The sequence below is a fragment of the Monocercomonoides exilis genome (assembly GCF_001643675.1).
Source record: "Monocercomonoides exilis strain PA203 chromosome Unknown scaffold38-1042076, whole genome shotgun sequence".
Lineage (NCBI taxonomy): Eukaryota > Preaxostyla > Oxymonadida > Polymastigidae > Monocercomonoides > Monocercomonoides exilis.
This window is the reverse complement of record NW_027150583.1, coordinates 614,105-640,419: the sequence shown is the minus strand read 5'-3', so window position 1 is coordinate 640,419 and position 26,315 is coordinate 614,105. Positions and strand designations below refer to the sequence as shown.

General features: G+C 36.3%; 9 protein-coding genes across 9 annotated transcripts; 6 read left to right on the top strand and 3 right to left on the bottom strand.

The window, feature by feature from the left end:
- Positions 1 to 556: 556 nt before the first annotated feature.
- MONOS_16421 (uncharacterized protein) lies at positions 557 to 1,913 on the top strand (the record flags this gene model as incomplete). Its single annotated transcript, XM_067869326.1, has 2 exons — positions 557 to 704; positions 967 to 1,913. The coding sequence occupies 2 exons, from the start codon at positions 557 to 559 to the stop codon at positions 1,911 to 1,913; spliced, it is 1,095 nt and encodes a 364-aa protein (XP_067723230.1).
- Positions 1,914 to 3,681: 1,768 nt separating this feature from the next.
- Positions 3,682 to 4,140, top strand: MONOS_9252 (uncharacterized protein; the record flags this gene model as incomplete). Its single annotated transcript, XM_067879734.1, has 1 exon — positions 3,682 to 4,140. The coding sequence occupies one exon, from the start codon at positions 3,682 to 3,684 to the stop codon at positions 4,138 to 4,140; it is 459 nt and encodes a 152-aa protein (XP_067723229.1).
- Positions 4,141 to 8,004: 3,864 nt separating this feature from the next.
- MONOS_9251 (uncharacterized protein) lies at positions 8,005 to 8,658 on the bottom strand (the record flags this gene model as incomplete). The annotated part of the gene is made up of 1 exon (XM_067879733.1): positions 8,005 to 8,658. The coding sequence occupies one exon, from the start codon at positions 8,656 to 8,658 to the stop codon at positions 8,005 to 8,007; it is 654 nt and encodes a 217-aa protein (XP_067723228.1).
- A 4,328-nt stretch (positions 8,659 to 12,986) lies between these two features.
- On the top strand, positions 12,987 to 14,393 carry MONOS_9250 (uncharacterized protein; the record flags this gene model as incomplete). Its single annotated transcript, XM_067879732.1, has 1 exon — positions 12,987 to 14,393. The coding sequence occupies one exon, from the start codon at positions 12,987 to 12,989 to the stop codon at positions 14,391 to 14,393; it is 1,407 nt and encodes a 468-aa protein (XP_067723227.1).
- A 2,559-nt stretch (positions 14,394 to 16,952) lies between these two features.
- MONOS_9249 (uncharacterized protein) lies at positions 16,953 to 17,693 on the top strand (the record flags this gene model as incomplete). The annotated part of the gene is made up of 2 exons (XM_067879730.1): positions 16,953 to 17,153; positions 17,196 to 17,693. 2 exons carry the CDS (start codon positions 16,953 to 16,955, stop codon positions 17,691 to 17,693), a joined length of 699 nt encoding a protein of 232 aa, XP_067723226.1.
- Positions 17,694 to 17,699: 6 nt separating this feature from the next.
- On the top strand, positions 17,700 to 18,113 carry MONOS_17942 (uncharacterized protein; the record flags this gene model as incomplete). Its single annotated transcript, XM_067870913.1, has 1 exon — positions 17,700 to 18,113. The coding sequence occupies one exon, from the start codon at positions 17,700 to 17,702 to the stop codon at positions 18,111 to 18,113; it is 414 nt and encodes a 137-aa protein (XP_067723225.1).
- A 1,334-nt stretch (positions 18,114 to 19,447) lies between these two features.
- MONOS_9248 (uncharacterized protein) lies at positions 19,448 to 19,927 on the bottom strand (the record flags this gene model as incomplete). Its single annotated transcript, XM_067879729.1, has 1 exon — positions 19,448 to 19,927. One exon carries the CDS (start codon positions 19,925 to 19,927, stop codon positions 19,448 to 19,450), a length of 480 nt encoding a protein of 159 aa, XP_067723224.1.
- Positions 19,928 to 20,461: 534 nt separating this feature from the next.
- MONOS_9247 (uncharacterized protein) lies at positions 20,462 to 20,764 on the bottom strand (the record flags this gene model as incomplete). Its single annotated transcript, XM_067879728.1, has 1 exon — positions 20,462 to 20,764. The coding sequence occupies one exon, from the start codon at positions 20,762 to 20,764 to the stop codon at positions 20,462 to 20,464; it is 303 nt and encodes a 100-aa protein (XP_067723223.1).
- A 5,053-nt stretch (positions 20,765 to 25,817) lies between these two features.
- Positions 25,818 to 26,285, top strand: MONOS_9246 (uncharacterized protein; the record flags this gene model as incomplete). Its single annotated transcript, XM_067879727.1, has 1 exon — positions 25,818 to 26,285. One exon carries the CDS (start codon positions 25,818 to 25,820, stop codon positions 26,283 to 26,285), a length of 468 nt encoding a protein of 155 aa, XP_067723222.1.
- Positions 26,286 to 26,315: the final 30 nt, after the last annotated feature.

Below are 26,315 nucleotides of genomic sequence, written 5' to 3'. Positions count from 1 at the left end.
AAATTTTCAATAAAAATGTGTTTTTCTTGATTGAACAACTTTGCAATTGTTAATTCATGAAACCATCAAGTTTTGCTTTGATTATTTTTCAAAATAATAAATATACTGATTACAATTTAAATTTAAACTGAATCAGAATTATTCAGAGCTCAAAATGGATAATAACGTTTCGAAAAAACAAATATTGCTCGAAATAGTTCGAATAATCAAAAAAAAATATTAAGATTGAAGTCTGTAATTTGTTTTTTCATTAATGTATTATTATTTCAGGAATTATTATAAAATCACCTTAAAGTTGATATATTTGCAATAGAGTCAACTTTTTCAAATCATATCTATAACGATCTCTGAATTGTCAGAAGGAAATATTTTTGTGCTACAAAAATTAATTTTGAATGTGGAACACCTAAAGATAAAGAACATTCAACAAGAAGGAACAAGCCATTTGAGAATATAAAAGAGCCCAAGTGGAAAAAGCTGAGAGAAAAATAAAGCTTAGCAATGCGTCGCAGTTGAGTGGAATTAATTCAAAGAAGTTTCCAGAGTACCACAAAAAATGTGCAGCGCAACAAGCGTGAGCATCTGCTTGTCTGAACCCCGTACTCTGCATTCTTCCTTTTTGACTCCTTCATCCGGCGCTACCCTGTTATCTTCGCAACATCCACAAATGTCCGGATTGAGCGTCTCGACTTCCTCTTCAACCAGTACTTTTCGCACACAGGCAGCGCAGTTGTGCGCCACACCGATGGCCACATTTTTCTCTTCTTTGTTCATTTTGCTTCCTCTACCATTTTGTCAACCACAGAGCAAGCTGAGCATCCAGCATTCCTCAACTACTCTTTGCTAGCCATCGAGAATGGCCACCTGAATGTCAACTTCTTGTCCTTCCAACGCATCACGTTCTCTCTTCTGTTTTTCCTCCTCTCCACTGCCGACCATGTTGCCCTCTCAAACATAAACCTCCAGCACCTCCAGCACCTCCAGCTGTCAGCCAGCGCCTTCGAGTTCCGCCAGTACCAGAGCGCTTCGGTACACAGTGTGGCAGCCGAGCATCTGGTGTTTTCGCAGGGCGTCATCCTCTGCCTCCCCGCCACTACCACAGGAGACATTGCCTTTTCCGGCTCGTCTTTCCGCAACTGCACAAACACAGGCTCCGGCACCAGTATCAGTACCTCCTTCGGCTTTGTGTGTTTTCTGCGTCTTCCCCCTCTGCACGCATAGCCCTGTCCAACTTTACCTGCTTGGAATGTGACCCATCCTCTAACAACGAGGCAAATGAACAAGCACAGCAGGGGAGCGTTGTGAGTGTGAGCAATGCAGCAGATCTCTCGCTGGCCATGTGTGTGTTTGAGGGAGCACCCTCAGGAACAGCTGAAAGTGCAAATGGAAACGGAAACAGCGCAGACAGCATCTGCTCGTGGAATGCATCGCTGGTCCATCTGTGCAACACAACAGCAGCCATCAGCGATCTCACGGTGGCAAACGCATCGGATGGAGCGCTGTCTGTCTCGGGAGGCACTGTCCGCATGGACGATGCAAAGTTTGTGGGGAACAGCCCCTCCGCCCGCAGCAGCCCTTCGGCCAGCAGCTATCCGTCTGCCCGCCGGAACATCGCCTGCTCCGATGGGGCGTCGCTGACGCTGGCGAGCTTGAAAGGGGGAGACGGCGCGAAAGACAACACCTCTCTGTGGATGCTGGACAGCGGATGCACGCTTGCAGGCATTCACCACCACAGGCTGTCTCCCTTCTTCATACCCACACTCCATTCCGCCCACGAGGTGGGAAATGAAGCAGAAGCAAATGAGCGAGGTCGCAATCAGATTCCAGGTGGAGCCCCTTTTGGACTGCAATCTGTTTTTCCGGCTTCAAACAATTGTCGGAACAGTAGAATTGTTGCATCGATACGAGTTTGATGCAAAAGGGCTTGCATCGGAAAAGGAGTCCTTTGGGGAAATACAAGGGAGCATTCTTCGAGAGGCACCAGCAGAGGTTGAGATGTCAGTGAACTTATCAATGGAAGTGCAGATGTTTGGTTACCAATCGGCTCATTCATTTCAAAGAATAAAAGCGAAACTGAAGCAAAAGGGCATGGAAAACTGTTGAAGGAAGAAACAAAGCAAGCTCAATGCGTGTCAAGATTGCCTTTATTTTGATAATGGAATTGATTGTGCAGATTGTCTCAATTGATTTGATCTGACAATGGGGAAATCAATAAAGAAGAACAGAAGAATTTGAAGAGATTGCGAATGATAACATCAGAAAGAACCCGAAGGAATTTGAGATAAAAAATATGGAGATGTTTCATGAGAAACAGTGAAGTTGGGCAGAGAGGGAAGCAGAAAGGAAGAATGAAGTGAGGACAAAGAAAGAATAAACGGAATGGAGATGGTTCATTTGGAGCATGAAAATGTATTTGTTAAGTGAAAGCTGATGCACAGAATATATAAGGAAAGGATTCAGATGAGACATCAAAATGTTTCGTGGAAAAAGAGAAATTAAAAGAAGAAGAAGACTAAACTATCAGTGAAGAATTTTGTAGAGCTTCAACAAACCATTGTTCTGAAAATGAATAAATAAAATTAAAAAAAATGAGAAAAAAAAACGATATTTTGAAGTTTCAATTTGTTAGAATGGTTCATTTCTGAAGAATGCTTTGTTTCACACGGACAACTATTATTATTATCGTCACTAGATCGTTCCATTAGCTTCAATTCGCATTCTCGCCAATTAGCCTGAAAAAAACTCAAATGTGGAGATTCCATACTCAGAATATACGATTCTTCTACTACTCCTTATTCTTCTTCCTCTTCCTCTTCTTCATTTCCTTCTTCTTCTTCTTCTTCAAATTTCTTTCCTTCTCCTCTTCATCCTTCTTCTTCTTCTTCTTCTTCTTCTTCTTCTTCTTCTTCTTCTTCTTCTTCTTCTTCTTCTTCTTCTTCTTCTTCTTCTTCCTTCTCCTCCTCCTCTTCTTCTTCTTCAATTGATTCTTCTTCTTCCTCTTCGCCTTCTCCTTCTCCTCCTTCTTCCTCTTCTTCCTGATCATCAGCTTCCTCTTTTTCTTCCTTTCTTCTTCTTCTTCTTCTTCTTCTCCTTCTTTTTTCTCTTCTTTCTCTTTCTCTTTCTCTTTCTCTTTCTCTTTCTCTCTTTCTCTTTCTCTACACGTCCATTTGTGCGTGTGTATATATCTGTCTGTCTGTCTGTCTGTGTGTGTGTGTTAATAAGATGTTTTGTTCAAGCACATGGTATCTTCTGACTCTATTGCGAAGTTCCTGCCTTTTTGGCGCACTGGAAGTGAATGGGTGAATCAATCAGACAGACAACAGATGAAATTTAACAGAGAAAATTAATGTTGCGAATGTTAGAGGTAATGATTTTGCAGAGAGTTGCTAATACAAAACAAAATACACAACCGCACAAGAAGAAAATAAAACTTACTTAATTATTCACAATTTTGTTATTTTTCAAAATTACGCTTTTCATTTTGATTCACAAATTATTTTTGGAATGACTAACAAATGATATGATAAAAATATATTTTTTTAAAATTTTTCAGATAAAAAAAACCAACTTCAAAAAAATATTATTCAATTATGATCGAATACATAATATATTCTGAAAACACCATTTTCGAACAATTTTAATTTTCTCGACTTCTATTGCAGATAGAATTCATTAATTGAAATGTCTGTGGATAATAGACAACATATCCATTATAATCTTAGTTTACAGCGTCTTGCATTGAAAAAGGACGCGATTGGAAGAACGAAAGCAATGAGATGGATTTCTGAGAAGAAATCAGTTCCATCATGGGAAATAAGACATGAAGCTTCGATCTCGGATTATAACGGATGCACAATGGCGATGCTGTGGATTATAAATGTGAAGACAGAACCACCAAATTGGATGAGGCACAGTAATATTCTTGCAGATATTCTTGGAAAAACAATGGCCATGTTGTGGATTGAGAAAGTGAAAACAGAACCACCAGAATGGATGAGACACGATATAAGGCTTAATGACAAGGAAGGGAGAACAATGGCAGTGTTGTGGATTGCGAATGTGAAGACAGAACCTCCCAAGTGGATGAGGCTTAGCCACGAATTTGGTAATAAGGAAGGGAAAACAACAGCGATTCTGTGAATAGATAATGTTCGAGCAAAACCTCCATTGTGGATGTTAATGGATAACGCGGAAGGCAACAAGGATGGAAGGACATTTGCGATGAAGTGGATTTCTGAGAAAAAGACAGAGCCGCCTGAGTGGATGAAGCATGAAATTACAATTACAGATAAGTACGGAAGGACAATGGCCATGCACTGGATCCAATTCACTGAAACTGAACCTCCAGAATGGATGAGGCACAACAATAAATTTAAAGATAAGGATGAGAAAACGATTATAGATTATTGGAAAATATATATTGGAAGTGAAGTGCCAGAGTGGATGAAGTGTGACGAATCGGTTGCCTCGATAAAATTGATGATGAAGCCAATGATACAGCAGATGACGATGAAGAAATGATAGAGACAATGAATTTGATCAAAGAAATATTACAGAAGCATCAGAACAGAACTGGAAAGAAAATACACTTAACGATGAGGATAGAATAGGGAGGGAATAATGAGAGTTATTGATTGAAATGAGATCAATTGTCATCATTAATGAAAAGATGCATTGCAGTTAAACATTGATGCGAGATGGTAAGCGTTGAAGTTGTTTCGCCAGAAATGGAAGAAGACTGATAATTCGGCAAGAAGGTTTGTTTCATTTGCACTGAAGATATTATTTGTGAAGCCTTGAATGAACAGATTTGAGAACATGCCAATAAAGACAATTCCACAACATAACAAAAAAACATGACTTTTCATTCGTTCATTCTTTCTTTGAAGCTGCTTTTGCTCTATTGGCAGATGGTTGGACATGCTTCAAAGATATCTCATTTTGATCTCTTTTCGATTTGTTTTCGATTGTTTTTTCATTTCAGTTGAACAATTGAAGCTGTTCGTTTCAAAGTTTTATTATTTTTTTATTTTTCTAAATTATTCACCAATTTTTGCTTAATTCTTTTTATCATCAAAGAAAATCTCAATTTAAATCATCTTCTTTTCTTTTTTTTTTTTATCATTTGCCAATGTGACCAAAAATTCACTTTGGCATTTTGATAATCAAATGAGCATTTCTGTGATTTGAAGTTGAGAAAGTCAAAGAGAACAAATTGGAGGAGGCTGTGAAAATGATCTGTCTACGATGATGAGGGAGAAGTGAGGATGAACTTGATGTTTTCAAAGAATGCAACAATTCTAACTCCTCTGAGGAAAATTGGCTTTTCAATGGATTTTTGTAGTGTATGCTGTGAAAATAAAGGAAAAATATCATTTCCTGCCTCGGAACCTCTGCCTCAGTTTAATTCCTGCCCAGATGTTGCTCAATCACCTCTGATCATCTTCCTTTTCTTCTCCAATCATCTACTCAAGTCAGCTTCCACTTTTTGAATACTTTTAAACTTTCCTTTTCCTTTTTTTCTCTTCTCTCTTTTTTTCTTTGCTTCTCTTTTCTGCTTCTTCTTTCTCAGCTTCTTTTCCTCCAGCACCTTCTCCACAATCTTTCTCGCTTCACACACTGCAATCCCTCACCACATCATTTCGTCGTCCAGCTTCACCACCAAATATTTTAACTGAGACAATCGCTATATCTGCAACAACGCGTCAAATAGGTTGTAGATTGACGGGAACGCATTCACGTCTGGCGCTGCAAAGATCCGCTTGCTCCCCGACTTCGTGTCCACCAATACTGCAAGTTACGGAAGTTGAACTACCAGCGGAACAGAAAGCATCGCTGAAAGTGCCACATAATACGCACACGTACAACACCCCTTTACAGCATCGCACACCGCTCCACAACACATCCCTCGAAGCGTCTGTTGCTCCCTCAGAAGCAACTATCTGTGATTTTCATCCACCACAGCCGCCTCTGGCTCCAAAATCGGTAGCCGCCTTTCGATGTTGTCCATCGCTGCTGTAGACGTGTTTGAAGCTGCCACCACCGATGCATCTGCAGGGTTAATCGATGGTGCTTATGATAGATGATCATCTTCTGCCGCCTTCTTATCTTCGCTTCTCCACCTCGGGAATGGTGTAGTTGATAAAGAATACCAAACACGCTGATCAAAGAGACAACTGCCTAGATTCACCAGCCACAAGAAGCTTTTTCAAATACCCAACCGCTTCTGCCTGCAGCTCTGCACGTGACAAAACATAACAACCACATTCGGATCATAAAGGCAAATCAACCGAGAAAGATCACCACCATCAATCAATATAAAGCAATAGGTTATTATCATTTTATTTGTTGATCATGCATTGAAGTTCGGAGTGGAAGAAGAAGAAGAAAAATAAGATGATGATGATGATGATGATGAAATTGAATATAAATCCTTCAAATGATCATCATCGATGCATACAGAATTAGCAACAGCTGCGACTGCAAGTTGTTTCTTTTCAGCAGATTTAACAACTTCAAAAGTTGAATGATATGAGGGGCAGATAATGGATCGAATATAAAGATGCTGCTGATGTTACATTCTGATAGAATCAAATGAATTTTGAGTGAAATGGTGGGCGTTTTCACTGATGATTGTGCGGCTTTTATGGGGAAAATGGAGGATTGATTAGTCCATTAATTTGAATTTGAATTCACATTTATTATCCATTGTGACAAGATATGGCAACAAAGCTCTGCGAAGAGATTCTGATTGACTGAATGAAGATTGCGTTTGTGCAAAAGGATTTCTCGGACAATGAATCAAAATTCCCTTCAGGTCTCTTTTTTCTTTGAAAACAGTTGCTGAATTCTCTGATTTATAACTTCAAGTATTTTTACTAATTGAAAATAATGTTATTTGCTCGCTTTCATCCAGATTCAGCTCATGAGCACAGCTGACTTTTGTGCCTTTTCAATCCAATCATCATGCAATTGAATCCAAACTGCTTTTCTGTATAAAGCCTAATAACACCAAAGATTGAGGTTAGTATCAGTCATTATTGTTATTCCTCCAGCTGTCGAACCCTGTATTTTTTGATGTTGGTGATGGACTTGACAAATTTTCCTTGTTGACTCATTTTGCAATGAAACATGTTTTCGATGTCCTCATTCCGTTTGAGTGCATTTTGCTTTGAATCATCAATTCCTTTTGATTTTTTGCTTTTTCAGTTCTTTCTTCTTTAACAATCCTGAAAGTCATCACGAATGAAAACAGAAAACAGAAAAATAAGACAAATAACAGAATCATTCATGCATATGCACATAAACATTCCCTGCATTTTTTAATTTAATTCGCTTTGTATTGAAAAATTAGAATTCTTTTCTCTTCAAGAAGTGCATTTGCCTGATTTGCTTTTTCTCCTCAGCAAAACTCCTTTTTGGCATTTGATGTGGTATATGCTGAAAATACGGGAATGCTGGAATTCCTAAATTTCATGTATATTACAATTGTTAATATGGAATAGTGTTGATTTACGTATTTATTTTTTATCGGAAATGAGTGTGTGATGCAGGGGAAAAAACCTTTAAAAATGAATATTTAATGGGAAAATTTTACAAAAATTATTTTAAAAATTTTTAGGGTTTGTAATCAGAAGTTTTTTCTTCAACTTGTGAAAAGCCCGATGTTTCTTCTTCGCTGCTATCATTATTAATTATGTCATCGATTGTTGGCAATTCTTCTTCGCTATTTTCTGAATCATTTTCCACTTGCTCATGTTTTTCATTTTCTATCTCGTATTCACTGACAAATTCTAAAATTTCCAAGAAATTATATTCTTTCGAGTCTTTAACCAAAACCATTGCAAGGTGATCTGCAATTAAAGATTTTCGAACTCCGTACGGTGGAAATGCTTTTCGTAAAGTTCCCCATAAACCTTCGATAGTGTTTGTGCATGCTTTTGTAGCCGGGTCAACGAAATTCCTTTTGTGGCACACTGTTCTGTGTTCATATCCATACGTATTTTAGCATTCGTATGCCTTCCACTCATCGCTCATGATGATGGTTTCGGGCTTAATGTATTCAAGAATAATTGGAAGGAGCGTTTCTTTTGTTCTGTTGGGGACAATAATCACAAATCTAGGTCCTGCTCCTCCACCGTCAAGCCTTTCTACTCCGCCAAACAACCAAATTTGCTCTTTTCTTCTTCCCCTTCTACACTTTCTTCGACGCCAGACAGCCTCATCGATTTCGACTATCTTTCCTTTTCCTCCAATATGTATTTGCTTCGAATTCCATATCTTCATGCACACGACCCTTAAAACGCTAGCCCAAAATGCAACTGTATTGCGATTAATGCCAATTAATTCTGCAGTATTGTTAATAGATATTCCAACCCACTGTAACAAAAGTGTTCTAAGAGTTTTTCCCAATCCAATTTTGCTTTTAGAAAACACAGTCCCATCTAAAACAGATTTTTTGATTTTGCAGTGAGAACAGTTCCAATATCTATAGTTTTTATCGTTCATCTGGATTGTCATCCGTCTTCGGCATTTCTTGCACACGAAAACCTCGCCTTTGAAAAAAACCATGTGAAACCAATCCCACGTCAAATCTTCGTTGTGAAAAATGTCTAATAACTCACTCGTCGAGCATATCTCTCTTTCTGGAGCTGCCATCAAATTAGAAAATTGAAGATCACAAACCATATATTGAATTATTTATTGGATTGATCAAAAACTTTGTGATTTTTTATATCGACACAGAACAAACTCCGATCAATATCGTTTGCTATTATCACCTTATTATTTGTTAAACATTTGTTTTAACCTGGTTTTTTTCAATTATTCACATTCCCGTATAATAAGCATATGCCTTTGATGTTTCCCAGACAACAAAATTGGATAAAATCCAACTCATGGAATAAAATATCTCAAAATCCGAAATCCATTGAAGAATCATTATTTTCGATGGTTTGATCAAACAGAAACAAAACAATTTGTATTTCTGACCTTCTCCAGCCAAGATCATTTGCATCGGTGAATATTCCTTTTTCTACACTTATTTTTTTAAAGTCAGGCAATTGTTTTTGTGGTTGCAACCTTTTCGTTTTGCAAGATAATCAAACATGTTTAAAATTATCGATTGTTCATTTTGCACAAATGTTTGCTCGATAAATATTACGTTTTTTTTGCTATTAACAGAATGACGTTGTGCATCGATGATAAGCATATCGACGAGATTCGAAATATTCCCACAAGAGAAAAGTTTTTGAGTTTGTTTTATTTTTCATTTTTTTTTTAAATATTCAACACTTTGCTTTCTTTTTATTCTGAAGAGTTGCTTGATGATCTCGAAAATTGCGATGAAGATGAACAAAAACAGAAAATTCGTGAAATGAACGGACTTGTTGAAGAGATGGAAAAAGAAGAATTCAGATCCATTTTTAAGACAGATCTGTTTGATAAAATGGACAAAATGATTGAAGAAAACAAATTGACGATAGAAAATTCAATTTTGCTGATGAAGCATGCTGGATATTACAATGTGCTGAAAAGAATTTGGATATGCGAATTTAAATATTCTTCACTGAACAAAAGATTTGAGAAGATAATTATTAATGAAAATGAGAAGAAGAAAGGAAAAAAGAACAAAAATCTATTGATTGAACTTTGCGAATGTTTTGCTTTGCTTAGTGATGATGATACTTCAAATGAATTTGCTTCAATTTGTGTTCCTTGCCTTCTGAAAGTTGCATTGCACAAAGAGGAAAGCGAGGAGAATCAAAAGGATGTGGAAATGGCTTTATTGTGTTTGAGTTGCATTGATGATCGTTATGTGTGAGCACTTCTTTTTCATTTTGATATTTTTCTTATTTCTTATTAGTATTTAAGGCAAGAACGATATTTGAATGAGATCAAAGAAATCATCGAACATCAAAAGAAACACAGAAATCTTACGCATCTGGCCTATCAGTCTGCTTGGAAGATTTTAATTAACCGATTTTGGTATGACAACAGCTTGGAAGAAGTAATTGCGAATGAGATGCATTTTGGAAGAGAAGCAGCAAGAGAACTGGAAGATCTAACAAGAAACGCGAATTGGAAGAAGAAAAAAGAGGAAATGAACAAAGAAGAAACGAAAGAAGAGTTTATTTTGATAAGATGGCTCGAAATATCGAACATTTATTTCTTCAGATGCAAATCAGAGAATAAAGAATATGTCAGTCTTTTCAGAAACATAGTTAGAGTATTTCGAGCAGCAAAGGACAATCACAAAGAACTTTGCGATCAATGCATTTACTCCTTGAGAAATGCAGCAAAAAGGAGAGTTGTGAAAGTTGAAGATATATTGAATGGAGGAGCTGTGGAAGCTGTTTTGGAGGAGATTCAGAGACAAACATTGAATGACAAAATTGCGTATAGCCTCTTGGCTTTTTTCATAAATGTTTCAAATCGAATGAGAGAAGAAGAAGAGGAGGAGGAGGAAGAGGAAGAGGAAGAGGAAGAAAAGGAGGATGATGAAATGGAAGAAGCAGAAAGAAAGATCACAAAAAAGGAGCTGCTTGACAAGTTGGAAGAAGAAGGATACGAAGATACTATCATTAGCTTTCATAAAACTTTAGAGTTTTTTAAAAGAAATTATGATCATTTCTTTTCGAAAAACATTTCTGATTATTTTTTTAATGTTTGAAAAAAATGAGATATATTGATTTTTGTAACTTTTTTTTTTTTTTTTTTTTTTTTTTTTTTTTTGCATCATCTCGTAAAATGTAAAACAAACATTAATAATAATTGTTATTTCATGTTTTTTTCACTTCAAAAATGAGATGAAGGAATATGAAAAAAAAATGTCGGGTTGTACTTTTCCTCTGATTTATCAATTTTTTTATGCGGAGCTGGCCACGGCTCAAAACAAGCTCGTTGTTAGCAAAAAATAGTCAGAAATGTCTATTTTTAGGCAGGTTGGTGTTTAAATAAACAACTTTTTTTATTGGTACATTTTTTCATTTACCTTGTGAAAGGTTAATTTTTATATTAGAAGCAAATATTCTTTTTCCACTCAATTATGTTAATCATCAGTGGATGAATAGATGAGCCAATTTGATTTCAGGACAACAGTTAAAATCGTAAGTGAAATTATCGTATAAAAAAAATATGACAAATTCTTTTTCGAAACAATTGAATAAACAAAAATTTTCTAAAGCTAACACTTCGTATCTCAAAACTTGAAATGTCTTTTGGCTGTTTCGGAAAAACTTTTTTTTATTCATTTCCCAAAAAATATGATTTATTTTTGATCCAAAAAAAAGCTGAAGAAGGGAAAAGAAAAGTGCAGGCAGAAATGGCATCGATTGACTTTTGCATTTATGAAAATAGACTCGAGAGAATGGCGCGAATTTTGATTGATTGAAAAGCCAGGCTTGTGGATGCAACCAACTTCGGTGAATTTACAAAAAAACACTCATCCATGCAGTGAAGGCTGTCTAAAGCGACAGGGATGTTGCCAAAGTGGGAAGACCAACATTGCTGTTCAAGGAAATAAAGGAAATTGTAACAGACGTGATAAAAATTGAAGTAAAGAATGGAACAAACCTGACAGCGAAAAAAACAAAAGAATTGGTTCGAAAAATATTTTTATTTGAAATTTATTTGACTTTATTTTAATTGAAAATGCGATTGAAGATGAAGATTCAGAGATTATTGAAGATGCTTCACCAAAATATATGTGTGATTTTTTTTGACATCGTAATTTTTTACGATGAATGATCAATTCCCATAATAATTATATGTCAATCAGGAGAATAAAATACTTTTGTCGTTTGACTTATTTTATTGACTGAAATGAATGGATTTTCAAATAATTTATCGAATATGCGCATAAATTAAAGTTCCATAAAAAATTTATTTAGTTGTTCATTTTAAAATTGGTTTTATTTAGTTAATATGGAGGTTCTCAGATTTGAAATTTTTCTTTGGTAAGTTCAAAAGTTTGAATTCTTAAGCTATTCTTTTTTTTTTTTGTTTGCATACTCGAATATTTCACTTTATTTTTAAACTTTTCATTCATTTCTCATTTTTGTTTCACAAATCAATTTTGAAAATATTTTAATTGAATATATCAATCTTTGATATTCAAGGAAGTTTTCAATAAAACGAAAAGAGAATTAAAGACAAAAATGGAATGCAGGATTATGAATAATAAATATATCGTTTTATTTTCATTTTTGTTCTTGTTTTTTTGTAATTTTCAATTCACATTTGAAACACTTTTTAAGGTGTTTCGTGTCTCCTTTCTATTTTCAAAAAGTGACAGTGGATGCAAATACAAAAACCAAAACCACAGGCATTTCTTTCAACTTAATTTATTTTGTTTTTTCTTCATTATTATCAATGTGAAACAAACAATAGAAAGCAACGAATTATTTTCAACATTCATCATCAAATGTCAAAATAGTTTCATTTCACAAAAGAGAAATCAAATGAAAACATAAGTAAGAAAAAAAAAATGAAATGTGCAACATTTAATAGATAGATTAGAATTTTAATTAGAAAAACATTGTTTGAAACAAAAACCAGAAAACTTTTTTCACAACTGGTAAGATCGAATCAAAATGGATTTAAAAAAGGCAAAAAAAATGGCATAGGTCTGAATTGTACCATTTTGTTGAAGCCACTTAAAAATTTGAATTTTATTTCATATTAATTGTTATAATTTATTGAAACTCAAATCGATCGGAATGAAGCAAAATAATAATGTTGAAAAACTCCAAGAAAATTTTCAGATCACTGTCCCATAATCAAAATTTTTTTATGATCTATCCCGCTTTAAAATACTTTTCATATTTTATATGGGATTTATTTGACTTCATTGCATATTTTGAGTATTCATGTTTGAAAACATACGGTTTTTTTTATTATCATATGAATTTTTGATTTTTTATTTTTTGGTCTTTGCAAATGAACACATCTTTTGAAATTGATCATGATTTCAATAAATCATATAAATGCATGTGAGGAAGGAAGATCATTTCGTTCACTGGACGAATTCGTTCACCGGGTGTGTGCGGAATGGCTCAAAAACTACTGGGACAAACGCTGGTTATTCTTATGGAACTTCAAATGGCAGAGCGATTTTCATGAATAACAAAGCATCGGGAACACTTTCAGTGAAATTTTGTTCGTTCAATGAATGTTATGCGCATTATGCTGGGGGAGGTATTATGTGTCATGAGATCAGTTCAATCAAGATTGAGAACAACTCATTCAATGCATGTACAGCAAAAAATTATCGTGGAGGAGGAATTCATGCATATGACATTACTTCGTGTGTCAGGATCAGTGGGTGCAAGTTCCAGAAATGCACAGCAAAAGAATGTGGAGGAGGCCTTTATCTTTACACTTTTAAGGTTTCTGGATCTTCATGTATTGGAACAGAAAGTGGGAACGGGGAGAGCGCTTGCGTGTTTGAGTGCTCATTCACTTTGTGCTCTCTTACGGGTTCAAGTGGCGGAGGGATGTTTTGTGAAAGTGTCCCAACTGCATTCAAAATGAGGAGCATCCAGTTTATTTCGTGCAACGCAACATCAACTGGTGGAGGATTGTGTTTCAATCCAAACCAACAAACAGCTCCAAGCAACAACATTTATTGCTATTTCTTCTTCTTCCACGATTGCAGATGCACAACCACTTCCACTCCATATGGCCACGATATGTATTTTTCAGATGCTAACAATCACTTTTCTTCGAACAACCCGTTCTACGAATCGTACACAACGAACAGCAATGATAAGAGAGTGTACTACCAATATTATAACGGAAACAATTGGGTGTATCAGGAAACACAAAAGAAGGGCTGGCTGAAGGAAGGGATGAAAGATCGGTATGTTGGAGTGAGTGGGGATGACACGAACAATCTGTATGGGATGAGCGAGTATGCGCCGTGCAAGACAGTGGGACGTGCGGTGGGGTTGAGCATGGCGCAGCTGAGCTCGACAATCACGTTGCTGGGTGGGAGGCATGTGAGCGAAGGGACAACAATCAGTGTTGGGGAAAAGAAGATTTCAGTTGTTGGGAGAGGGAAGGCAGTGAGTGTGGTTGGGACAAGTGCGCTTTCTTCGCCTGCAACTACTCTGTTCAGCATATCTTCTGGCCAACTGGAGGTGGGGCATGTGGGGATCGATCACAACTCGATGAGAAGCTCATCGCCAAGTGTGTTTGTGGTGTCTGTGGGGAGCGGGACTCTTTCGCTGGAGGATGTTTTGATCAGTTTTTCGGTGTCAGGAGGGAGTGGAATCTCGTCATCTGTGTTTGAAGTGGCTCTGAAGCAGTTGAAGATGATTGATGTTGAGATAAAAAAGCAATTTAACTGCATCTCCTCAAAGATTGAGTTCCCAACTCAAAGGGAACCGTAGTCAAAACCTGATCCTGGAATTAGCTATTGCAAAAACGAAAAGTGCTTTTATTATTTTAATTAATATTCTTTGCTCATTTATTGAACTTTTTATTTTGATTTTTTGAAAAAAGAATACTTTTGATATCACAAAATGAAAGAATAATTGTTTTCTTTTAAAATGAACTTTCACAAATTCGTAAAAAGATCCGAAACAAAAACAAAACAAAACATTTAAGTGAAAAATTCATCAAATATGGTACAAACATCAAGTGAATGAAAGAAAAAACATACAGCCAAACAAAACTGAGCCTATGCAAAATGGTTCTGAATAAAAAAAAAACCAACAATTTGAATGAGAAAAACCCGAGAATACAAAGATTGAGATCTCTCAAAACAACATAAAACAATTTTCTGTGAATTTTCGAAGACAATTCCATCTTCTCTGTTCATAACACAATTCAAATGCCTCCCTTTCCTTCATCTTCCTTCTCTTGTTACAACAAGCTCCACACCCTCCATATGTTCTCCATCTTCCTCTTCTTTTCTCGCTCTCCCAATAAAAAAACTGCCCCTCAGCTTCACTCTACAAACACATCTGCTCCATGAAACATATGTCCATCCATCATCCTTTCCTCAGCTTCATCCTCACTCCCCACAGCCTGCCTCTCACCATCCTCTCTCATTTCTTCTGTCTGCTTTTCTCATCCTTTCTGCTCCAAAACACATTGTGTCTGTCACCTCCTTCAACATTGCCAACAACCTTGCCAGTGTGGAATCATCACACCTACAAACATTCCTCACCCCATTTCATTTTCCCATCGCAAAATCTGCAATCCACAATTCTGCTTCGTCATCCTCTTCGCCCGACTTTCCATAAATACCAAGCTCAACAACCAAGCTCATGAATCTTTAACTAAATTTTTCTTACACTCCGCGCCTTCCCATCCTTTCCTTCAGTCCCAGCTTCGCTGCGCATTCAAATCTCAGTCCATTCACTTTTATTCAATTCATCTTCCTTAAACACCTCTGAAAAAAAACATCCAACTACATATTTCTTCTTGTTCACATTTGTTTCCCATGTTTCGTTTGATCCATCAATCATTTTATATCTTCCTTAATTCATTCTACTCATTCATTCTTCTCAAATCCTTTCCAAAACGGCGGTTCTTTCCTTTCCAACATCACCATTGCGTTCATGAACAATGAAATGAAGGTTGCATTAAAAATCGACACTTTTTTCAGAAGCCAAATGCAAAATAAATGTTTCAGTATAGAAACAAGAAAAATAATAATAGATTTTTTAATAATCTTTAATTTCAATGAAAATTTATAAACATACCATTAGATATGCATTCATCAACTTGTATTTTGTATTTCTTCGTTTTGAATAACAAATTATAATATTTGAGCGGATATATCGCGTATTTGCCGATTCAGAAAGAATAACGATTGATAAGAATATGTGACTCTTGTCTTTCCAATTTAAGCACAAAAAATTAAACCTTTTCTTTAAATATAGCATTGAAAAATCGTTTTAAACTCCATAAAGTCTTAAAATTGAATAATAAATATCTTGCCTTCAAATAGAAAATATTATGGGACAGTGATCTGAAAATTTTCTTGGAGTTTTTCAACATTATTATTTTGCTTCATTCCGATCGATTTGAGTTTCAATAAATTATAACAATGAATATAAAATAAAATTGGCAAAATTTTTTCGAAAAGTTCCTCTTCTTTAATGTTGTCCCACAAAAGATCACAAATGATCAAAAAATATCGATCATTCATATCCCATCATATATTGTTTATCATTTCTTATTGTTATTTTTTGAAGTTATTATAAATTATGAAGCTTCAATTTCATCTATTTCATATAATCTTTTAACTAACTTTTCATTTTTTATTAAAATAATAAACAGTCAGTTGTAACTTGTGGCAAACAATTATTTCCACAAATATAGATCTTTTTTGTTTCGTTTATTCAAATAGACATTTTGATTTTTTGAATAATTATAACCATTTGAACATTTCAATGAGTTGAAAAAACGAAAAGGTGAAAAGTTGTATATTTTATGTTATATTTTTGAAAGTTAATGATCATGAAAATTTTAACGTTTAAATGCTCATGATTGAAAAATAAAATTCAAGAATTTGAATATATTTATCGATTACATATGTTTTATAAAAATTAAATAAAATCTGCAATATCAACATCAAAAGGCTTGAAATCAATATTTCAAAATGATTAATATCATTTTTTGAATCAAATGACGAATCTCATCTTTTGTGGAGGAAATTTTCTCTTTTGCTTTTTTCTAATCTTTTTCTTTTCACTTTCATTCATTACAAGGAGAAGAAATGGTTTAAAAGTTCTTATCGCACGAAAACGGTGAGCATTGGCCGATTATCTATATTTCTGATCCTGATGTGGATGCTGTGTTTCTGTTTATAAAGAGCTATCGACAGACGTTGTGGGGGTAACTGAAAAACTTACGGAGGTTGATCATTCATGGCAATTAAAGCTTCGCTCAGTTCCTTTATCACTTTCTCTATCCTCATCTTCTTCTCCAACTGGAGCATGACTCAAATTTGGCTCTGCAATCTAGATGTCGAGAAGAAAAGAGAAGAATGCCACAGGGGTAATAAATCATCCGTATCTTCATCAGCACCTGCGATTGACACTTCGGATGCCTCGGAGGTGGATGTGTCATACACGTCGGTGGCAGCGATGGAAGAAATCGAGAGGTGGCTGCGAAATGTGGTGCCTGAGGCGTCTGGTGTGTGTGCGTGGCACATGCCGCTGTTGCCGTAGACGCTGTAGGGATATGTTGTGGCTCGGTGGGCGGTGCTGTATGGGGGTGTTGTATGTGCATACGATGTGGCGCTTTCAGCGATGCTTTCGGTTCCGCTGGTGGCACCGCTTCCGTCGCTTGCAGCGTCGGTGGGCACGAAGTCGGGAAGCAAGCGGATCTTTGCAGCGGCAGATGTGAATGCGTTCCCGTCGATCTACGATCTGTTTGACCCGTCGCTGCAGATGTGGCGATCTCCGCAGTCGAGGCGTATGGTGGTGAAGCTGGATGACGTAATGATGGAGCGAGTGATAGCAGTGTGTGAAGTGGGAGAGATTGTGGAGAAAGGGTTGGATGTGGTTGGTCCGAAGATGGAGGATGTGGTTCTGTCTCTAGCAGCGATTGCGCTGGCTGTGCCGGAGGAGCGGGAAGAGGCAGAGGGAGGTGATGGGGATGAAGTTAAAGGTGGGTATCCGGTAGCGCACAGAGAGTTTGTGGAGAAAATCAAAGATAACCAGGGGAAGCAGTAAGAAGCGATGGCGCAGTTGATTGTTAAGGCGCTTGGTCTGAGCGGCCTGAGGTTTGTTAAGGCAGAGTCTGAGGTGGGTGTAAGCAAGCAGCATTCAGTTGAACCCGAAGTGCACAGTTCTTCTCCATCTGATGGCATCCAACAGGAGATATCAAGAGCAGAAGAAGAAGCAGCAGACGGGTCTTTGGGCACAACTTTCGATGGAAGAGAAGAAAATGTGGGGAAAGATGAGGAACATGTGGAAATGTCTGCGAATGATTTGGGGTTGAATGAGGAGTCAGGGAGAGAGGGCAGATCATTGATTTGGAGAAGGAAGAAGAGGAAGAAGAGGAAGAAGAATATGATGATAAAGTTGAGTGCGATAATGAAGATGACAGGAGAGGCTGAAGAAGCGCATCCTAAAAAATCAGGAGAATGCTAATCAACGAACGATCATTCAGAACACACACACTTGTTCCTTTTCAGCTTCAGGATAGCTCCACTGACAGGTCAGTTTCAACAGGTCAGTCCGTCACTGCCATCCTCTCGCAAGTGTGCTCATTTTTCCAGCAAATCCGCAGTCTTTTGTACCTGCGCATCCCTTCGCTCCGCATTTCTCATTCATCCAAGTCAAAAGGTCAAAGCAAAGCAGCTTCCGAGAAGCCTCCTTCTCACAATACTTCACAGCTTTTATTGCGCTCCATTGCAGTCTTCAATTCACAATTCCATGACGTGAGCAGCGCCTTGGCGTTTGACCATCGGAGCTGCATTCAACAAGTGTTCACCTGTAAAAGCTCTCTTTTGCTTCTTCCACTCTTCTGACCTCGTCCGCTCCTGCTGCGCTGCAGAAGACTTCGCTGGCAGAGTTCCAGAGAAATTATATGGATCTTCCAGACTCTCTGTTTTCCTGGTTAGTGAAGAAATTCTGACTGAAAGGTGGGGAAGAGGTTCAATCCATAGCAGGCTCCCAGAGCGGAGAATTTGTTTCCATTATGTGTGATCACCCGTGCATGCTGCCTTTCTTCACAGAGATATTTTTAGACTTTATGATTGCGATGAACAGAGCAGCGATTTATTCGCTTGTCAGAATGCTGTTTCGCTTGGAGATTCTTCAGGACGATATTTGCTGTTTGCATATGTTTGTGGTGAAGCCTAATGAAGAGGAACGGTATTTGAGTTCGTTGAAAGGTTTCGTTAAAAACAAAAAGACAGAGGAGGAAAAAGAAAAAGTTGGAGGAGAAAGGATTCAGAATGAGAGGAGGATAAAGAGGATGATGAAGAAGATATCCGTTCAAATGTATTAGAATGTTCAAATGGATTATCATTGAATGAATCGTCATCTTCAATTCTGTTCACTCTTTTATTCATCAAAAAGAGCAGATTGAAAACAGGTAACTCTTTTGCTTTTTTTCCTGCAAAATTCATAACCAGATCAGAAAAAGTTCAGTCATTTGAGAACATTTCATAAGAATGAGCTAAATGTTTTGATTCTTCATTGACACTTTAAGCTTTCTTTGTTTTGTCATCTGTGCGTTGCAATATTATTTCTGATAATGCAATGAAGGCAGCTATTCCATTTGAACGTGCAAGAAAAATGGCTTCATTCTTTTCATTTGAGTCATTTTTCATTCCTTTTTCTTCCTCTGAAGACGAAGCATCTTTTGAATGTGTTTGATGTTCCTTTTGCAAACACAGCACAGTTTGTATCGAACGTGACTTGAGCGGCACATATGGCTGATCATCCTCTGCTTCTTCTTCTTCTGTGACTGCTGCATTTTATTCGTCTTTTATCTTTTTGTTTTTCTTTGCCTTTTTCTTTGATGTGCTTTTCGTTTTGTCTTCGTCTTCGATTGTCTTTTCGTTTTCATTCGTTTTGTTCATCTTTCTTTCATCTAATAATCTCTTCAGCTTCTTCATTTGGGGGACTATCAGCTCCTTCTCAATCGGATGCGTACACATCATCAAAAACTGCGCAACGTCTGCTGCAACAGAAATCGCTTCTTCGCTTAAAAGCTCCTGTTTCATTGCGCAATACAATGCAAATATCTTCAATATTTCCTGTTTCGCTTGAGACGCCCGAAGAAGTGGTGCTGACAAATACGAAAGAAGATAGCGCTTCAGAAGCGGGCATATCCCAACATGCATTTCTAAATAGTGTCTGCCTGGATATGGATCAGAAAAAGGGTGCATCGAAGAGATGTTGAAAACAGGAACAAGCAGATTAATAGACGGCGGGTGAGGAATGGATGAAGGCATATGAGAGATAGGCGTATTTGGAGCTCTTTCGGCGAATGTGAGTTTGTCTGACTCAGAGCAGATGGTGCCTATCAGAAGAGACAGAAGCGGAGTGAACAGCTAGTGGATTGCGTTGAACAGCTGCGGGAGAGTGTCTTTTGGTTCAATCTGCACCAGAATGTCCTCTGATAAGATTTTGGTGCACTTTCTTTTGCTGCTCGACGATTTCGATGAGACTATTTCTCTGATCTCTCCGTGGGACGATTTGCAGCTTTTGTACGACTCTTCCAGCGACATCCGCTTCTGCTGCTACGAAAAAGCACGTGGAAACTTTTGAAAGGCACTTATCTGCTGCAGCGTCAGAAAAGTCTGCAATTGCTCGTTCTTCTGCACAGTCAGTGCGAAGATGAAGCGCGAGATCGACTTCTTCCGAAGGGAATTCATAATCTGACTCAGCGACGTCTCAGAGGCAGAAGGTGACAACATCCTCAGAGTGCCCATGATGGATGTTATATAACTGCTGATCGAATTGCCACACTAGAGTGAAAGAACTGTCTATGAAAATGCATCAGACTGGTAAGCTGGGTTTTGTGACTGAGCAATCCATTGCTTTGACTTAAACGACGTCACCAGACTGAACTTGGAAAGTGCACATGCATTCAAAGATGCGCTCTCATCGTTTGCTGTCCAATTCGCTTTCACAATTCCATCCGATTTTTCTGCTTCTTTGTCCGTGTCTCCGCTGCCAGACTCTCCTATATCTGTAATTTTTGGGACCTTTTTCTTTCTTGAGTGGTTTTTTTCGTCATCTGCTGACTTCTTTTTGAAGTGAGTACCGTTTTCTTCCTTATTGGTCATTCTGTTGAACATCTCTCACATAATCAAGCATTTTTTGACTGAAGCTTTTATTACATCCTTTTTCTTTTTTTCAATTTCTTGTATGGAACATCTTTGAAAGGACTATATGCTTCAGAAAGTGTTTCGTTGATTCATTGACTGTAATAATGCTCATGAAAGGAAAGATTGAAGAAAGAACACGGACAGATGGAGAACCAATATGATTGCTTGATCCTGAAGTTGAGTGAGATGTTGAATCGCAAGCATTTGGTGAGAATCCTTATTCACATTTATCATCGATTGTTTATTCTCAGTTCTCTGATATTGCTCCCTCGTCCTTCAAATGTGTAAGAATTCATATCCCTATATTCTTTTATCTTTTTGTATCTCTGAAATGGTGCTCTATTGCAAATTATGCATCCATACAGAAAGTTAAAATTGAAAAATAAAGAATAAATAACACAACTCTAAATAAAACAGCAAACCATTCAACTTTGTATATTCATTGCTTTCTTTTACATGCGTAAGCAATAATTGGAGAATGAAATGTAATTATTTGTCTGGGCATTGCAAATTTCAGTTCAAATTTAAATTAGAAACATCAACAGAAAACTTTTATTTCTGTAAAAATTGAATTGAAACATTCCTTAAGCATTTTTGAGCTCAGTGATTCCAACATGAACGAAGAAAAGATGAAGCATATTCATTGTTTATTAGCTATTTGAATTTTGATCACAAAGCAGAATATATAATTTTTTGATTCACAATATTTTTTCTCATTTAGAAGTTTGCAATAAACCAACAAACATTGTTGTGAAAGTTAGTTTTTTAAATTAGAATTATGGAAACGGAATGATTATAAAATAACTTCCATGGGTCAAATTTTTGATCTGATGTCACTTTTCAAAAAAATTTAGCCAATTCAAATTTTTTTGTGGCTTCAACAAAATGGTACAATTCAGACCTATGCCGTTTTTTCTCTGTTCTTTTCAATTGTCATTTTTTCTTCAAGTATTTTCCTCTATTTTCATAAAATCTTTGTATTTTCTCATTGAAATTGAATAAAGAGCGTTGAGAAAGAAAAATTGTTTCGAAGATGATCTAAAATAAGAAGAAAATTTAGAAGCGGAGGTGAACCATGCAACGTGAGAGAAGAATTTTGAGTAGTGGAATGAATGTTCTGAAAAGAATATCAATTTGTCATCAATCGTTAAAAATAAACTCAGCATGCACCTGGAGAATAAATAATGATCATTATTTCATTTATTTCATTGAATGGCCAGCATTTTTATGATTGAAATTCAGCAATTGCTGTTCAGACGATATGATAAGCATGGACAGTTTGCAGCATTTGAGCAAAAAGAAATAGTTCATTGGCCCAAGTGGCTTCACACACTTTTATCTTCATCACTGGTTCAAAAGCTCCACAAAGTTATTGATATTGCTTGTCACTTCCAAAAAAATTATAATTTCATCCTTTATTTCGTAAAAGATCCAGAACGAACATACAAAAACTTTGAATAATTTGTTTTTATTACAAAGTTAGAAATGCATTTTCAAGGGATAAAATCACATCTCATGAATAAAATTGTGAAATGAGTCAAACAGACAAAGAATAATGAAATAATGAAATTAACAAACATATGGGGGATTATTTTTGAAATCAATTCTTTTTTCGGTGTGTTTATTATTCAAAGATTGTTAGTTTTTGAAAGAAACATTTAAATTCAAAAGAGAAATATCTTAATAATTGTTATTTTAAACAAATGGCACTTTCTTTTTGAAAAGTCGGAAAACTTTAATTGTGATCCCATTAAAGATCAAAAAATTATCCCAGAATAATATTATTTTTTAAAAAAAGGACGTTTTCAGATTTGTCTGAAAGCAGAAAGTCTCAACTGTGCAAGATACTATTTGAATTTCTTCAACTTCATTCAAAGAATGAGGAAACATCTTTCATTCTTCACTTTTTATATCATTCAAGAAATGGAAAAGAAATTCTTGAATTGCTTAACAATAAACTGAATGGTTATATCAATGTATTTTATTCAGTTTCATTTTTTGTTTTCTCTTCTTTTGATTGAATAGATAAAATGGAAAACATTCTTGTTTACGCTGGTTCATTGTACGATATATTAGACAAAAAGAATAAAATACTCTTGTTACAAACATTTTTGAAATCATTTTCTTCAACAGAACTAATAAAAGCTGGCTGGAATTGTACAGCAAACAACATTTTTCACGCTGAACGAATGTTGAAAAGGCACAATTTTGAAATAACTCCTGCAAGCAAACCGAAGATTCCCAGCAGCAAAAAACGTTCGTTTTTTATTTTTTCATTTCTCATAAAAAGCTATATTGAAACATCAGCGTTGAGTTTATATGATTTTTATTTATGTGAATGGTGGTTAAGGAAGAACACAAGTGAAAGTTGCAAAGAACAAAACATTCAAGAAACGAGAGTATTTAAAGATTTATCAGATGATGACTTTGAATTCTTAAACTCAAACCATCATTCAACAACAATTGATCAACAAACATCACCAGTTTTATTTAATTATGAAGATATTCAAACTCTTTCAAATACACACTCCGTTTCAAAGTTCAAACTTATCAAAAAAAAGAATTTATCTGAGCACACAAAACAAAATTGTCTTGTTTATCAAGATCAACATTATTTTCATAAGGATAGTTTTGATATAATTACAAATAATCATTCAGGAATCCAACAAAAATCAAGATATCAAGAATATACAACAAAAGAAAACAATCACATACTTCGTTCAGATATTATTCATCCCTTCAAACATCAACAATTCTGCTCTGTACATTCTCAAACTTTATCATCACCATTTTCTCATTTTCAACTCACTCCAACAAGCATCTCAGCAACTCCATCTTCTTCTGCTTCGTTTCCTTCGCTTCAGCTAACTCCAACAAGCACCACGTCTTCGCAGCCTTCTTCTGCACCATTTCCTTCACTGCAGCTCAATCCGGCAGACTCCACAGCAACGCAGCCTTCTTCTGCTTCGTTTCCTTCGCTACAGCTCACTTCCGCATGCAGCGCAGCATCTACCCCTTCTTCAGCTTTTCTTTATTCTTACGACAGGCAAAATGATGAAATTTTCAATGAACCTGCTTTGTCTTTACGCTTTACAAGTAATGCGATTGATGATTCGTCTTTTAATGATATTTATTTAACGAATTCCAACGATTGCATTTCCGAGTTATCTGAAAAGTTTGTTTTCTAAAATATTAAAACATAAATTAAATAAGTTTTTTTATTTCCTGATTCATTCATATGAATTGATTATTTAAAAGAGAAAAAGTTGTTCAAGATAATAGAAAATTGTTTGAAAAAGAAATGTGGACAAACAATTCCTTCAAGAATATTGATGATAATCGCAGTGAATGGTTTAAAGGAGAAAAGAGGATATTCTTTGGTTCAAAAGATGAATTATTTAGAAGAATGAAATATGAAATTAATGTTAAACTTTGTAAATCTTTGTTTTACAGATTGGCAGTTAATATTGAAAAGGCAAAAAGAAGAACCGATATGTGTAATCTTTGCGTTAGAAAAGAATTTTTGAAAAAAAAAGAAAAAACAAAAATCTTAACAAAATCAGAATTACAAGAAATCGAAACACTTTATATTCATTGCACAATTCAAAAATTTCAGCGAAAAAAGTTTAATGAAGAAGTCGCGAATCTCCAAGAGAATGAGTTTTTTGCTTTATTAGATTTTAAACAAAATTGGACTTTGCCTATGAAACAAACTCAAGAAAGCAGAGATTATTATTCAAAAAAAGAAATTTCACACCTCTGCGTAATTATTCATCATTTCAAGAAGAATGGAAAATCGAAGACTTGCTTCCACTTCCTTTCCGAAATTCTGTCCAAAGATTGCAGATTTGCAACCGATTGTTTGAAGATTGCTCTTCAAAATTTGCAATCATCAATAAATATTCATTCTCATCTGAAAGTGTGGACAGACTGCGGTCCACACTTCAGAAACGGCTGCTTTCTCTTTTTTTTGCTTCATCCGTCTTCCTCCATTCATGAAACATTTGAAACAACCTCGCTTTCCTTTTTCGGAGAAGGTCACGGGAAAAGCGAGGTTGATGGGGAATTTGGAGTCCTTGCGAGAATCGCTCAAAGATCTCGCAAGGACATCTCCACCATCAAAGATTTGATAACTTTCTTTCAAAAAGCATGCCCAAAAATTGAAAGAAAGGAGGATGAAAGATTGGAGAGATTCTTTATCGATTACTCTCCCCGAATCAAGCAAAAGACAAGCTTGAAGCTTGTGGTGAAGGACATAAAAACATATTTGTGTTGGAGATCCACCAAAACACAAATTGAAGTAACTCCTTTTTTCAATTCTCCCGTTAGTAGATGGAGAAAGATCTCATTTGAAAGCGTTTTTCATTTGAACAAAAAACAATCAACAAGCCGTCAATTCATTTGCGAAGAAGATGTTTCAACAGGGTCCTCAACAATTTCTTTATATAAAAGGAAATTAGAGAAGTTGAAAGTTATTGATAAAAAGAATGAAGAGGGAAGAATTATTTTTCCAAATCGGCTTTCAACTGAAAATATTGATGATAACGAAAATTACGATGAGACTGAAGATTCTGACATCGAGCCAATTCGCCGCAAAGTTTTAACTGACCAAAAACAATTCAATGACAATGCAACAAAAGAAGTTATATCTATTGAAGAAGAGGAAGATGCGGATGAAGGGGTGATTCAGGAGGAAAATGTGATGGGAAAGAAAAAATTGAAACAAATGAAGAAATGAAAAGGAGAAGATGGAGAAGGTGAAGAGGAAGAGGAAGAGGAATAGGAAGAGGAAGAGGAAGAGGATAATGATGATGATGATGATGTGATTGATGAATTGACAGATGAAGATGATGAAATACATACGCTATTTATAGACTGAGAAGAAGAAGAAGAATAAGAAGCGAACTTCGCTGATAAAGAATACGAAGAATTTGAGTCTCTTCTGAATGCGACGCTTATTTCTGAGTTTGGAGCTGATGATGCTTCTGAGTCAGATGCCATATAAATTGTGATGGGCATAGATCCGACTTCTGATCCTGGTTTAGCAGCAGCCATTGCCATCAGCTTGGAAGAGGAGAGGGCAGACAGAGAGAGGAAGAGGCAGCAGAAGGTGCAGGAGCTGAGGGATGTGAGGAGGAGGAGCAGCAGATTGGAGGAGCAGAGAAATAAGAGGAAGGAGGAAGAAATGAATAGGAAAGCGGAGGAAGGCGACGGGAAAGAGAAGGAAATTGATGCAGAGGCGGAGGAAGAGAAGGAGAGAGAGAGGAAGAGGAGGAGAGAAGAAAGAGAAAAAGAGCGAGAAAGGCTTAGAAAAGACGATAGTCCGAGAATTAAAGGAGAGAAAGAATTTACAGCCTCTTCCGCCTTCAACAGGGACCACTTTCTATTCTGTTCTTCTTCTGCAAGATCCATTTCTCCTAAAGAACCGAAAGGCAGCAGTCGAAAGCTTTTTAACCAACCGATTCAGTTTGTGAAGTGATTCTGTTCAATACCTCATATGCTGTCTAAA